General features: G+C 40.1%; 1 protein-coding gene across 1 annotated transcript in view; it reads right to left on the bottom strand.

The window, feature by feature from the left end:
• NALF1 (NALCN channel auxiliary factor 1) overlaps window positions 1–8,808 on the bottom strand; it is a 634,316-nt gene extending 625,508 nt beyond the window's left edge. Inside the window, exon 1 of the mRNA XM_063101688.1 lies at window positions 7,852–8,808. Coding sequence (XP_062957758.1) covers window positions 7,852–8,808 — 957 coding nt within the window. The remainder of the gene's footprint in view (window positions 1–7,851) is intronic.
• Window positions 8,809–15,410: the final 6,602 nt, after the last annotated feature.

Below are 15,410 nucleotides of genomic sequence, written 5' to 3'. Positions count from 1 at the left end.
GAAGAGACACCAGAGTTCTCTCAGTGCCTGAGCACAGAGGAAAGTCATGTGAGAATACAGTGGGAAGGAGGCTGTCTGCAAGCCAGGAAGAAGAGTCTCACCAGAAACAAACTTGCCAGCACCTTAATCATGGAATTCCAGCCTCCAGAACTGTAGAAAACAAGTGTCTGTAGTTTAAACCAACCAGTCTGTGGTATTTTGTCATGGCAGCCCAAGCAGACCAATACATTCAGAATTTATGAATTCAGTGTGAAGAATTATCACAAATCTCCAAAGTTTACTTTCCTCCCACCAAAACTTTACACACATCCTCTCTCTGCTCATCTCTAATTGTGAAATCAGAAACCTAATTGCTCTTCTAATCTTCATACCATTCATTCATAGTTATATCCCCTAAGAGTTTGACTGATAAACCCGGCCACCCATCCCAGCTGCCAACTCTCAAATTTCTGTCTTTTTCCCTTACTATATCATCTGTAAAATGTTTTTAATGATAAATTCAAACTAAATAGAAGAAGCAAATATAGCAAGATTTTTAACAATTGTCAAATCTATGTGACAGATATATGTGAGCTTATTAAACTAATCTCTCAGTTCTTTGGGATGTTTGTAAGTGCCATAATTAAAAGGAAAAAGTACTTAAAGTGATAAAGTGAAACTGATTCTTAACATTACCTTAATGTTTGACCTTGGGATAGTTAACTTTATGTCCTCGCTTATATTCATATGTAAACTTTGTAATAACACTTACTTCATAAAGTTGACATAAGGATTAAATGAATTAGAATAGTGTCTGACTTCTAATAAGATCTATAGCTTGTTAGCTGCTGTTGAAGCTTGTTCTAGCACTTACATTTTCTGCGTGATTCAAATTATTTTCTGTGAGAGTTAATACTTTGTCATCATCATCCATTTACATCTTAGCTCAATTTTCTTTTCAAAAAAACAGAGTCAGTGATCATTAAGACAGAAAGAGACTGATCATTTTTGATAGGAGTCGAGGTGCAGAGAAGAAAGCATCTTGAAGTCTGGGTTTCCCATGAGACACAGGCCCTGGAAACACACCTTCCAAATGGCAGGAGAGGACACAGGTAGGTGACAGCAATCAGGCACACTGACAAGGAGAAGAGGAAACCGAGGGGCGAAGAGGCTAAAAGCCATCAGTTTCGCAATTTTGACAGAGCCCATTTTCCTTCTTGTACAGGAGGAAGCAGCTGACTTACAAGATCCCTGCGTATTTGCATAGAAGTGATTATTGAATTCACCCATCACACTTATGTGTGGATATACCACTGCTAAGATCAATAGCAGCACTTAAACAGATATTAAACGTCTATGTTTTGCAGGATTTTTTAACTATCTGTTAAAGTTTCTATAACAGTTTGCTTATAAGTGACTGAATGTAGAAACGGACCACCACGGGAGAAAAAACAACTATTATTTTCTAAAACCTTAAATACCCAATAGTTAAATGTGTTTTTGCCTTTTAGTATAATACATTATATAAATCATGGACTATTAACCAAAAAAAGACACATACAACCACCGCTTGTTTCCAGTATTAAAGAATCAGAGTAAATTAGAACATTTCATTAAAGAATTTCCACCATTTATATTGTAATGATACTTAATTTCTTATTAGATAAAATTTGATTTACTTTTTCATAATATCTTGTAATCCAAAATGTTAAAAAATAAAAGAAGAATAATATTACAATCACTTCAAAATAGAACAGTCATAAGACCCCTTTAAAACAAAACTAATTCCTGAACTAAGCATGGTAGTTATCTGTGACTACTTAGCAGTTTGTGTCTTCAAAAAACTACAAAATCAACTAGTCATTTTAGTAATACAGAAGTAAAAAAGGGAACGTGGTTTATTACCGCAGTGAAAAAAAAAAAAAGATAAAAAAGAATGAGTAATTTCCTAGGTTTAATAAAATGAATAAATGAAGAAAAATAGACAAACCATATTAAATACTATGAAACCCCAAGAGGTTTTCTCTTAAAACCAACCATATACTTTCAAAAATATATATAAATTTTAGACATTTGAGTAAGATAAAGTTGGAGACACAAATAAGAAGACTGGGGCACCTCTAATCAAATAGATGATTAGTCTCATAAAGACAGTCAATTTCTGTGCTCATGTACTCAGACCATTATGTGAACACTATCATAATTACTCAGTCCTAGCTAAAAGATTAAATCCACAGTCAACAAACCCATCCTCACACATTCAAAATCCTGGTCTTCAACATACCCATCTCCTTCTCTCCACGTTCTCTTCTGGCACATCCACTAACACTGGCACCCAGTTAGTTCACTTCTTATTCACTTCTTCAGCCTAGCCACTGCCCTTGGGCTATGTCCTATTGTCTTTGCCCCTTTTGAAAACATCTGTTGAAGTTCTGCTCTCATCAGCTGAGCAAATGAGATTGTTATGTACTACTGAGACATAGGAGCTAAAAAGTCTTTTCACACTGTCACTGTCAACCAGAACAGTGGTTCTTAATCTTGGCTGCACGTTAGAAACTTTGAAAGAGCCCAAACCCATGACAAAAGCCAGACCAATAAAATCAGAATCTCTTGCAGCTGGGGGTGCCCAAGCCTCAGTGCTTTCAAAGATCCCCAGAATATTCCACTGTGACCCTAATGACCGCTAATGTAGACTATATAATGTTCACTTATACTGAAGAAATATCCTTGCAATGTAAATCAATGAAACAACAATATATTTGGTGCTTAGTCATTGTGAGATTGACATAGAAGATGAAGATTTAAAGAAAGAAATTGAGAAATCAAATGAAAGCAATAGCTAGGATAATTCAAACCAATATAGTCCTGTGTTTAAAATAGTTATATATTGTAGTTATATATAATAGTTAAAACACTTGTATATTTGTCCTTGTATATGAAAACTAGCAAGAAAAAAATTATCTTAATGTGTTATGATTTATATGTGGGGAAGGATGAGACTGAGGGCATTGCTTTGTTTCCTTTCCTTCATATTTTAATTCACCTTGCATGTGCAGACACTAACATCATCTAATAAAAGTGATTAAAAAATCAATACATGATAGCAATTATTAAAACTTTGTGGTTATGCCCTATATAGCTAGTAATTTGACCCAGTTACAAGTCCAAAGTAAAAATATTTATTTTTTGGCCTGTATAACAACAGTCATTTAATATTAAGATAAAATTTTGGGTGTTTCCCTATAAAAATAAAACAGATAATAAATCAGGAGTTGTACATGAAGCAAAAATATGAAAATCTGAGTCATGAAAAATGATTATGATAGTATTTTTGACTTTTTGAATAGCCTCACTCATGTTTAAAGTAATCACCTGCATGATTGGGCTGTTTGATTTTGTAGAGAAGCAATTCAACTATAAAAGTAATTTCAAAATAATAAAGTGGTAGAATGTAAAAGGGATCTATTTATGGATGTGTATTCCAAACTTCTGGACAGTGATACAATACATATGAAAACTTAATCCACAGCCAAACAATATTTTAGGTTCAAAATGTAAGTGAAAAGAATTGTGAGAGATTTGATTTTCTTTTTTAAAAACAATGGCTCTATGAATCTATGGTGTGTTATACTAAAATAAACAAGAATTTAAGATATGCCTTTTTTTCCAAATTGTACATTATGTCGATCAAACTCTGTGTTCTCAAACTGGTTGTGAGTGTGGCTTGAAAATAGGACAGTAAGTCTCAGGTATCACGATTTTGCAAGCTATTGCCTAGCATTTGCAAGGTTTGCTTTTGGTCAGTGTCTGTTAAATAAAATTAAGCAATGTAATTTGTAAAATTGTAAAAATAAAAAATATGACAATGTATATTTTCTTGAGTATAAAGATTAGAATGTATTCTGAGAGAACTAAAGTATAGATTTGTAAAGTGCAATGATTCATTAGAATCTCAAATTCGCTTTCACTAACCAGCTGTCTGAAGACATACGATAAGTAAACAAAGCTATCAGTCATGACAAAAGTTTATCTGTAATATAAAAATCTATATTCCCTAAATACCTCAATTTTATAATATGTTTTCACAATAACCCTCAGGAGATGAAGAATGACATATATAAGAGAAAATCTTTATTTAAGTAAAAATCAAGCATGTTTATAATATAAATTTGTAATTTTGTAGCTTAAAATATTTCATTTTTTAATATTGCCAGCAAACTTGAAGATTTTGACAGATTTGTCAGGTTCTTTTACATATTAAAAACATTGTTTTGAATAATACTGCAAACTATAGAGGAAAATAAGTGCCATAATTTTTGCTACTCAATTTATGTAATATAGCAGCTTAAATGCTATAGTACAAATGATATATGTGACAGTTCTTATTCTTTAATTCTCTATAAATTACAGCCCAGATAAATGTATGCATTTACTTTTTTAAAAAATTAAGCCAGTTGTTTCTTAGAATATTAAAAAATATTGTTGGGTGCAAATGATTTCTGTGATACGTTGCAAGACAAAGGTTTACCAAAGTAAATCCAAGCTGTATTTGATCTCCAATTACTGTGAATTCAAGACACTATGATTTTACTAGTTCTATTTTAAAGGTTTTATTTAAAATAATTGGTCAAATTTTTTTAATTTTAAAAGCTTAAATCAAAGTTAATTTAATCCATTTTATTTTATACATATATTAAATGTAGCAATTATTTAATGAGGGGAGAATATAAATCTAGAAAGTAGTAATGCATCCTAATTCTAAGAAGTTAATCACTGCATTATTTAATTATATATGCATATAATAAATTTAATATATTTCTCCTAAAATATGAACCGAAATAATTTGTATTGCTATCATGATTTTATGTATTCTCCTGTTTACAATTTTAGAAAACATGTTCATGAACTATCAAAATTGGATTTTTGTGATTATATTACCAATTACTGAAATATAATGCATTTACTTTTAATGTAGCCTATGACTTTGAAGATGCCTTAAAAAATGGAAAATTCTGCATAGAACTGGTGTCTTGAACAAGGCTCCTGATGACAGCCATTTCATAAGTATTTTTGAAATAAGTAAAAGTGTTCAGAAAGAAACCCAGACACATACATCAAAGACAACAAGTAACGTTTTAAGCCATGTGATACAGTTTATATCTGGTTATGTTTGTGGATTTTTCAAAATCATAAAGAAATTATATATTAAACTAAAGACTATAGTTGTATACATTTCTACATGAAACCAATTGATTTGTGAGTCTTAAAACAAGAACACCAGCCCTTTGAATTTGAAACTGTAATTTTTGAAAACAGCTATTGTAAATAAATGTTTCAAATTAACAGACGACAACAAAAAATCCTACAACCAAGAAATATCTAAAAGATATCACAGGTAGTAAATTCTGAGCCATGGTGATGAGAAACTCAAATGTTTATGCTTATTTTCAATGTGAGGAACTTTTCAAAATGAGTTAAGATTTTTGTAATGTCCTTTTGTATAGACAGTTAGCACTTCCTACTTTATACAAATATATAATCCAGAAGTAGGCCATAACATAAGATGAGTTTAACTTACACTATACCTTATAACTGTGATAATGTAAATGTAAAGTTAAGAATTAATTCAGGTCAAGGGGAAAGAAAATATTTGATATATTTATGTGGACATTTGAACAAAGATATATTTGACATGTTTTTTTTTTTAAATATGCTGTAATCAATTGACAACACAGACTATCTTTTAAACACTGAGCTATGCAAATTAGAATTACTAAAAATTTCCATGAGAGCTTACACTTAGGGAAGCAGTCAAATTTAAATTATTACAAGATACCACTCTTGAACATAAATATACTGAAATGTCTACAACCTTTTTAATAGTAGTAAAATTAGCAGACATCAGTTTTCCTATCTTTACAGTTCCATCGCAAAATTTTGGTCAAAAGAAATAACTATGCAATAAATACATTAGTCATTCATTATTAATTTTTACCTTTAAGATTAATTCTCAGGCATGAGTTATAGTGGTATGATTTTTTTAAAAAAAGAATAATAAGTAGGAAAGTTTAAGATCCACTTACCTAGTGAAATAGAACTCTAAACTAATGTCATAAATTCAGAATTATTATTTTCAAAGATCTATGCTTCTGGTCTCAAAGACTGATGATAAAGCGAGGTCAATTTGAGATTAGCTTTATTGCCATAAGCACAACTAATCAATCCAAAGTAAAATACGACCCTTGAACTATGTTCATTTAAAATAGGAATCCCTTAGTCCAGCTCTTTTATCAAAGCATCACAAAATCCTTTGATCTATACCACACTTGACTGTACTTTCCCAGTACAACGCAAGTGAGTCAAAGAGGGACAGTTGTTCTGTGTGTGGGTCAGGGGAGTAGGGAAGGGAAAGGAAGAGAGAGAACGTGGTGTAGTATTTGTTTTGAAAAGCAATGCTATCTTATTTTGTTGTTTAATAAATTAGCGTTGGAACAGAACATTGAGGTTTATAGAGATTCTGCCATCATTTCTTCCTTATTAAAGGTCACTGCAGTATCTTCATCTTCAACAGACGTCTTGAGCAAATCCCGTTTCAGCACCACGGACAGCACCACTCATACTCGGACATGTGCCCATAGTTGTATTGAATAATTCAAAGGAAACTTGCATAGACTTCTCCTTTGACAATCAGGAAGGATTATATTGTTTATTATATTCAGCAGGGAGGGCTTGAATATAATACATTATTAAAGATTTCAGTACATTTTAATTCATAACATGAAGGATTTGCCATTCAGTACTTCTGAAGAGCATATTGAAAATCCAAGCTAATTATATAAGGTGTCTGATAAATAATCTAACATTGCTAATATATCACTAGATACCTAATTACAGCGTCCCACTTATATTGAGTCTCAGATCAATAATTATATAAATGTCCAAGAGAAAGCAGGAAATTTAAGGAGAGTAAATATGCTCAGGTAGGCCCCCAGACTTTCCAAACAACCAGAACTACCCCTGTAAAAACAGGTATTTTTGTTTTCTGCATAAACAACTACAAACGCTTTCTCTTGTCCCTCTGGCCAATCAACTTAACGATATAACTATCTAGAGTTCGTGTGTGCGGGTCCACATACCAAACCATGCGCACCTATCTCTGGCTCTTCTGACTTGACCTGTGGTCACCACAATGCAGTCCCATTGCTATCTTCCTGACAAACCTAAATCAAATTCCATTTTTAAAAGATTTCTAGCAGAGTTTGAGCCAATTGCATAGCTGTAAGAAGTAGTTAAAACACCAGATTCATCATTTCAGAAGACAGGGGATTGCCCTGATTTTCCAAGGATTCCCGGAAGAAGCCATCAGTCCAACAGCAATCCACCGGGATTGCCTACCCAAGCAGCAAGTCAATCTCTCCTAACCCCCCAAACAACTATTGCACTAACAAAACCAGAGCCAAATATATATACGCGTGTGTGTGTGAGCGCGTGCGTGTGTGTGCGTGTGCGCGCGCGTGTGTGTGTGCGCGTGTGTGTGCGCGCGCGCGTGTGCGTGTGTGGGCGCGTGTGCGTGCGTGCGTGTGTGTACTTGTGTGTGCGCGCGCGTGTGCGTGTGTGTGCGCGCGCGCGCGTGTGTGCGCGTGTGTGTGTGCGTGTGTGCGCGCGTGTGTGCTTGTGTGTGCGCGCGCGTGTGCGTGTGTGTGCGCGCGCGCGTGAGTGTGTGTGCGCGTGCGTGCGTGTGTGCGCGTGTGTGTGTGCGTGTGTGCGCGCGTGTGTGCGTGTGTGTGCACGTATTTTAAAACTCCAAAAGACATCTCAGCCGAGCAACGAGATAGAAAAGCGCAGGAAGAGGGCGCGCATCCGCCTTCCTACCTTGCAGTCCTCGGGACACGATTTCACCGAGTACTCCTCCGACTGCAAGTACTTATGGAGCACACTTTCGAACTCTTCGTATTTCTCCTGAGCGTGATGGTCGTAGTCTTGGTAAGCCTCCACGCACTGCCGGCAGGTAGTCATCTCTTCGCCCTCCTTGAGCACCACATCCAGACTACAGTTCAAAGTGTTGGGGCTGGACAACCCCGAGAACAACTCCCAAAGTGTGTAGGAATTACAAAACGAAAGGTAAAAATCCGACAAGTTCCAGAGCGGAGTTGGACGCCGGCCCCTCGCCGCCTGCCCCTGCCCCGCGGCCGCCGCCCCCCGACTCCAGTTCCTGGCGCACACGGCGTCCGCGTTGTCCACCGTGAAGCACTGGCCCGAGGACGAGCCCTGGGGGTAGCACGTCTCCAGGCGCCACAGGGGTTTGGCAGAGTTTCCTAGAAAAGGAGCCTTGCTCCGGTCATTTTTGCCTCGGGGGCCCTTGCCGCCGCCGCCGCCGTCGTCTCCCGGGGAGGGAGGCAGGGTGGGCGACGACGGGGCGGAGAGGAGTCTGTGTGCCTGGGCGGCGGGCGAGGACGCCCCCATGCTCGCCAGGAGCGCGGGCCAGGAGGGCTCCTGCTGCCGCTGGCGCTGCTGCTGCTGCTGCTGTTGCTGCTGCTGCTGCTGCTGCTGCTGCTGCCGCTGTCGCTGCTGCTGCTGCTGCTGCTGTCGCTGCTGCTGCTGATGATGCTGCTGATGCTCCTTGTCCCGGGTCCGGGTCAGTTTGGCCTCGGCGCAGAACCACAAGTGATCAGAGAGCAGGACCGTGAAAAACAAGAGAGATGCCAAAGACAGTCGCCATTTCTGAGCCCTCTCTGAATCGATGAACGGTTTCTCGTTCTCCCGGGGTGCTGCCAACCAGATTTTTAAGCCGTCGTCATACTGCCGACACATCCAGGCACCCCTGGTCATATTTTGGGAACGCACAGCCCTGGCTGACTCCACCGTGAGGGCTCCTGTGCCAGTGTCACCACAATATGCATTGACTTAAAGGGTTTAGTTTCCTTATCCCCTCCTCCAGTCCCTCTCTCTCTTTCCCTCTCTCTCTCTCTCTCTCTCTCTTTCCCTCTCTCTCCCTCTTTTCTCTCTCTCTCTCTCTCTCTCTCTCTCTCTCTCTCTCTTTCCCTCTCTCTCTCTCTCTCTCTCTCTCTCTCTCTTGCCTACATAAATATTACCAGGCTATGGAGGAAGATCTGACTTGCTTCCGACCTAATCATCAGCCGACCCCATCGTCTGTAGAGTGGGACACAATAATGGAGAGAGAGAGAGAGAGAGAGAGAGAGAGAGAGAGAGAGAGAGACGGACAGACAGAGGGACAGGGACAGGCGGTCGAGGCTGGTGCTGGTGGCCGGTGCTGAGGCTGAGGGCAGGAGGTGGCGGTGCAGGTGGCGGGGTGGCTGCGCTGCTCCTGTCACCCCGGCATTGTCAGCGCGCGGGTCCCCATGGCGCTGCCGCGGACAGCCCGCTCTCGCCGTCCCCTGCCGGGGACATGCCGCGTCTCCACCGCCCGGGGCGCCTCCGCCCCTCCGCGCCTCCTCTGCTCCTTCCTTTCCGTCTCCTTTTCCTTCTCCTCCGCCTCCAGCTCCTACTTCTCGCTCCTTCTCCCAGAGTCCGGAGCCTGGGCAGCCGCCGCCGGCAGGGCTGTCCCTCCCCCCCACCCCCCACCCCGCGCTCTAACTGCCGCCGCTGTCGCTGTCGCTGTCGCCGCCGCCGCCGCCGCCGCAGGTCTGCCCGCGGGCGCCGCCGCCGCCGGGGCTCCGAGTGCTGACGCCGCCTCCCCCGGACCTCGGGGCCGAGTCGCCTGGGCTGGGCCTCCCGAGAGCCACAGTCATCTTCAGTCCCCGGGCTAAGTTGCCGCCATCTTCGTCCTGGAGACACACTTTTTTGGGGGGAGCGCTGGCTTTTGCGTCATCTCCTCCCGCGCCGAGGTCGCTCCATCCTGGCGCATTGGCGCCGGGCTCGGCCCCGCGGGCGGCGCCTCTGGGCTCGGGCTCAGGCTCGGGCTCTCGACCCCTCCCCACTATTTTCATTTGTACTTTTTCTTTCATCACTGGAAAAAGTCAGAATGGGGACTGCACGGCTGAGGATGCTGTCCGGGGTCTGCGGCGTCCCCCGCTCTCTGTCTCTGGGAACGTCCGAGCTGCAGGCGAGCGGGGACAGGTCTCCGCTGGGGACAGGGTCTGGGTATCGTCGCCGAAGCCCAGGAACGATCTACTGCAAAGGCAACGTTGGGGTCATGGGAGGAAACACCAATCGTCTAGAGACGAGGTGACATTCGGTCTCTGAATGTGCCTCGGGATCCCTAGACGACTAGAGATCAGCAGCTTCCCGAGCGTTCAATTATCTTGTCAATGGATTTATTACATGAAAGGGACGGTGTGTGTGTGTGTGTGTGTGTGTGTGTGTGTGTGTGTGTGTGTGTGCGCGTGTGCCTGTGTGTGTGCGTGTGTGTGTATGTGCATGTGTGTGTGTGCGTGTGTGTGTGCATGTGTGCGTGTGTGTGCATGTGTGTGTGCGTGTGTGTGTGCATGTGTGTGCGTGTGTGTGTGTGTGTGTGCATGTGTGTGTGTGTGTATCTATGCATGTAGCCGTATATATGACAACCACGTATCTGTCCATGTTTTCATATTCGCAAGTAAATGATTAGAAGGGGCCTCCCAGAGTCTTCGGGAACAAGACCAAGACTACCTGGGGTCACCGCCTCGACCTGCTGTCCGCGTTCAGCGTGCTCATCTCTGAGGATTGCTCCTCCGATCTGGAGCATCCCAAGCTCCTGTGACACCCCTCCCCTCCCCCACACGCACCCCAGCCGACGGCAAGCGCCCCAGCCCCCTCCGAGGTGGGCTCTCCTGTCGCCCAGGACTTCCGCAGCGGCGGGCGAGTCGGGCTGCCTGGGAGTCGGTGGCTGCAGCCCGCGTCTCTGGTGCCCCTTAGCGTTGGCTCTCGGAGTTCCAAGAAAGGAAAGCGACAGACACGCTAGGAAAATCTGGGGTGCCCTAGATTCTGGCACCTACGGGTCGTAGCTGTGGGCCAGCATCAGTCTCCTATTATCTGAAGACCCTGTCCACGCCACCCCTTATCCCCACCAGAGCAGGGGGCGCAGGAGGCTGCGTTGGTGACAGCTGCTGCCTGCGCGCGCCCCGGGAGCGCAGCGCTGTCCGGGCTCTCTCTGGTCCTGTGTGACAGCGGTTTGCTCCAGCCGGTATACTATGTCGCCCTACCTTCCCCGGTTTCTAATGACCCTAATGCCCTGCCCAGGTGCACATTCACGTGGGCCTTATTAAGTGCCATCGATCTTGAGAAACCAAAGGGATGGGTCATCTGTATTCATTTTCTGTCTTTCTTTTTTATTTTATTTTTATTATTATTATTTTTTTTTAAGAGGTGCTGTGGGTGTTGGGCAATGTAGTCAGTATTTTTTAAATGGTAGTTGCAAAACGCAACGGGCTGGATTCAACCGACTGGTCCCTTCCGTGGGGCAAAAGGTACATACTGTTTTACCCAAGTAAATTTTAAAGTTCGTAATAACGATATGTAATGACCACCAAAAAGCCGTGTCCAGTTTACTTCTTTAGTTGTTTACTTCCAGTTTACTGGTTTACTTCTAGGTGTCATGTACTGTTTTAAATGACCATTTGTGTAAGTGCACCATTCTAGTACTTGGCTTTCAATGTGTTGAATTTCTGGTGAATGTCAGAATTTTTCTCCATAATTCAGAAAAAAATATTATTTATTAACCAGATTGTTTTTAATTATACAGCTGTCTATAATTTGTATGTAAAGCTTCAGCAGCAATATCTCATAAACTAAACTAAACATATATGTAGTTGTGTGTGTGTATATATATATATATACACACATGCATAACTATTATTATACAAGTACTGTATGCACAATGTAGAAAAATTATAAAAAGGAAAAGAGTAATTAAAAAGTCAAAGTTAGTCCAACACCCAGATATAGTCACTATTTACACTTTGTGGTATCTCCCTAACATTTGTTTTATATTACTAATCGCCTGTTTTGCGATATTTACTAATCCAGATTTTTTGAAGGATTGAAAAAGGAAGTATGATAGAATACATATCCATGTTTATTAGATGTTAATACATTTTCCCTTCAATATTGCATTGGAAATGTTAATCAGAGACACACAAATTTTGGTGGTGGCCCAGATCATTAGCATCTCTCTCTTACTCTGAGTGTTGTTAAATCAGAAAGAGAGCTATTAATGGGGGAATAAAAGAGATAAACAATTAAAATTAAAAGTCCATAATTCCCAAACAAGAAGCAAAGGAGGGCTCTGTTATTTTTCCTTATTGTTATGCAGACCTAGTCAAATTATGACTCAGAATATTTCAGTGATACTTAGTAGAACTCTTATATACTGCATTTAAAAAATTGTGTTTAATCTGATTTACTTCTATTACAGACTAGAGTTAATTCTATTTTTAAGTAATCTGGGACTTGCTTTCTATTAATGTTTCTCACGAATGAGGACATTTTAAAATAAGACAATTTTAGGAACGCAGGCCCACTGGCAATCAACTGCCAACAGCCAATTTCACCTTTGTTTGCTACATGTTGCATTTAGAGTGAACCATGGGAAGCCTGAGATGAAAGGCTATATCTGGCCTCTTGAAATTTAATCAAGGGGTAGAGAAAACCAACGAGGTCAACAATCACAACACGGCGGAGAATCCCCAAGGATTAGCAATGTTTGTTAGGAAAGTGGTGACCTCCAGTCGGATTTTTGAGAAGGACCATAGATAGGAAGGTATTGGGGTATTGGGATCAGAAAGGACTCCTTTGGAAAGTGGAAAAGGGCATTTCAGAAAAACAACAATGTTCAAGGACTCAGGAACCTGAAGGAGCCCAGGGCACTGGAGGACCTATGGGTAAGTGAGCTGTTTTGGCATGTTTGGGTGTGGGATGTGTGCATGGGGAAGCGGAAGGGAGGAAACTAGAGAGAGGGGCTGAGGTTCCATCATGGAGAATATTGTATAATAAGTGAAGGAAACTGGCTTTTTTCCTGAAAGAGATTAAGATTCATTAAGAAAAAAAGTTAGATTGTGATTTGAATGTTCATTTTCATTAACATCACTGTTCGTTAAAGTCAAAATGAGAAATATTTTCAGAGAAGGTGCTAAGCAGATTAGTAAATTTTGATTCTTGTTAATTTATCAGCAACAATATTGCACAGTGGAAAAGAAGATCAAATAGCTTGGCTGGAATATAGGTTTCATTTGTCAGGAAAAGCAGGCTGTGGAGTCTAGAAACTCCTACGTAGGTTTTACCTAGGAGTGTGACTAATGGCATGAAGAAGTTTAATAGCACCGGCACATATCAGCAGGATGCTTATAATACACAGTTGCAACTACATTATATTGAGGGACCTGGCAACAGGATGTGCTTTGTGTAAGAGAATGTTGCTGAAACAATCTGCACGTGTGTCACAGCTCCATGTTTACTGTTCAGGGTGTCATTTACACTTACATCTTTCAAAGATTCAAAGTTCTTCAGTAATGTTTATTTTCATGGGAATCTACTTTAATTTCTATTTAAATGGCTAAAATTTTAAGCAGTGGGCAGGAGGTGAGTTTCTTACTTTGCCTTTATATTATAAAATGAAAATGATATGCTTGTTGACTTCTCAAAAATGTATTCTTACCCCATAGAGTTAACATCTGCCTAATAATTTTACCATAGAAAAGAAGTCAAATCAAGGAGAAATATCTTCTTTTCTAGTGAAAGCCATTACTTAAATTTGTCCACTCCGTAAAGTAGATACAACCCTGAGAAACTATTTGTTCACTCTGAGTGCTTTCTAGATGCACAAAAATAGGCACATCTTCCTTGCTGTTGTTACATACACACTGTTTACATGCCACACATAAGCGAAATAGAGAGTACACTCTCCTACACGTATTTATCTAGAAAAGGAATTTTGTGCTTTCAGAATTCACAGATAATGTGCAAATTTTTGACCAGCATGTCTATATTTTTAAAAACAAATTAAGCATAAAGAGCTAATAAAGAATAGTCTACATTTATTTACAAAGAAAATAAGATTAAACCATAAGCTTTTAAGCCCACTATAATTTGCTAAGGTAAACCTCTCTTTAAGATAAAGCAGATTCTAGCATCATAAGATACCTGAGGACTCCCCTTAGTTTCCGAGATGGTAAATGTGCCCAGGGTCTCTGTAACCTTGTTTCCACCATGACTTGATTGGGTTGATTTAGCAAAACCAGTTTTCTCTCTATGTACTTCCACTGTGCTCCAGCTCAGTGATTTTCAAATTTTGGTGGGCAAGGAATCAAGTGAGGACTTTGCAAACCTGGGCTCTTCCCCAGAGACCTGCTTCAGTAGAACTAGGTAGGGTCTGAGAAAACTGTATTTTTTAAAAGTCCCCCTGCTGAATAGAGTGGCCAGTGTTAGTCAAACAAGGGTGCATGCCCGAAATTCTAGACCAATATCAACGTTCATCTGTAGGAGAGTGTAGTGTTAAATGATCTTGTTTGTGCTTAAGAGAGAGCACATATAGAATTAGTTCATGGATACTTCATACAAAGCTAATATACAATACCACACATAACATTAAAATCTGTATCATAATCATCATCGAAATCATTTATTATTTGTCAAATACTGTTCTGAGAATGTGTGTACACACACAGTTTTGCAAGTTAAAAAGTGGCAGAAGCAAAGGATTTACTTAAAGATAGACAGAGCAAGGTCCATATGGAAAAATAAACAGAAATTATTGTGAAATACAAAAGATTTGAACAGCAGGAAAAATCTGCCTCTATCTATACAGGAAGATGACTATTATGAAGATGGAAATTCTCAAATCAATTTACATGTGCCTGAAAACCAGATTTGATTATTGTTCCCAGGAGAAATTATCCATCAAAAAAGAGGCAGCTACCTTATATTTGAGTCCTAACAAAATCTCTCGTATTACAGGGGGTCTCTAATTTTATTTCAAACTTCTTTTGGCAAGACATGTTCTCCTAAAATAGCATCCACCAATGTTAGTTTTAGCTGCTTATAGAGGTGACCAGATGGAGCTGTTAACATAAAAGAGAATTTTTAAAGGCAAATTTAGTAATTATCTGCAGGGTAATAACTTTACAATAGCAAGTATTAGGTATAATTTTAAACAAGAATTTTAAAGATCATATATCAATATGATATATGTGCAATATCAAAAGTAAGTGGCAGTGGTTAAGAATATACATTTTCAGGGGTTTTTTTTATACACATAAAAAGATAAAAGAACAGTCTCCCCCATTATACACATGGATTTTCTGGTTTGGTACAAAGTACCACAGTGGTTCTATTGAAAATAAAGAGTCTGATGTCACATACACAAGTGAAGAGTTTGAATAATACTGTTTAATGACATTTGACAGTATCAAAAAGGATGTTTTAAAATTAATGTGTTACTTTATGTGCCACTTTAAATAACTGTATCTAAATCAATACATAAAATGTTATGAGTAGACATT

The sequence above is a fragment of the Cynocephalus volans genome, chromosome 7 (assembly GCF_027409185.1).
Source record: "Cynocephalus volans isolate mCynVol1 chromosome 7, mCynVol1.pri, whole genome shotgun sequence".
Lineage (NCBI taxonomy): Eukaryota > Metazoa > Chordata > Mammalia > Dermoptera > Cynocephalidae > Cynocephalus > Cynocephalus volans.
Note: the sequence above shows the minus strand (reverse complement) of the source record. Positions and strands in the feature narration are given on the sequence as shown.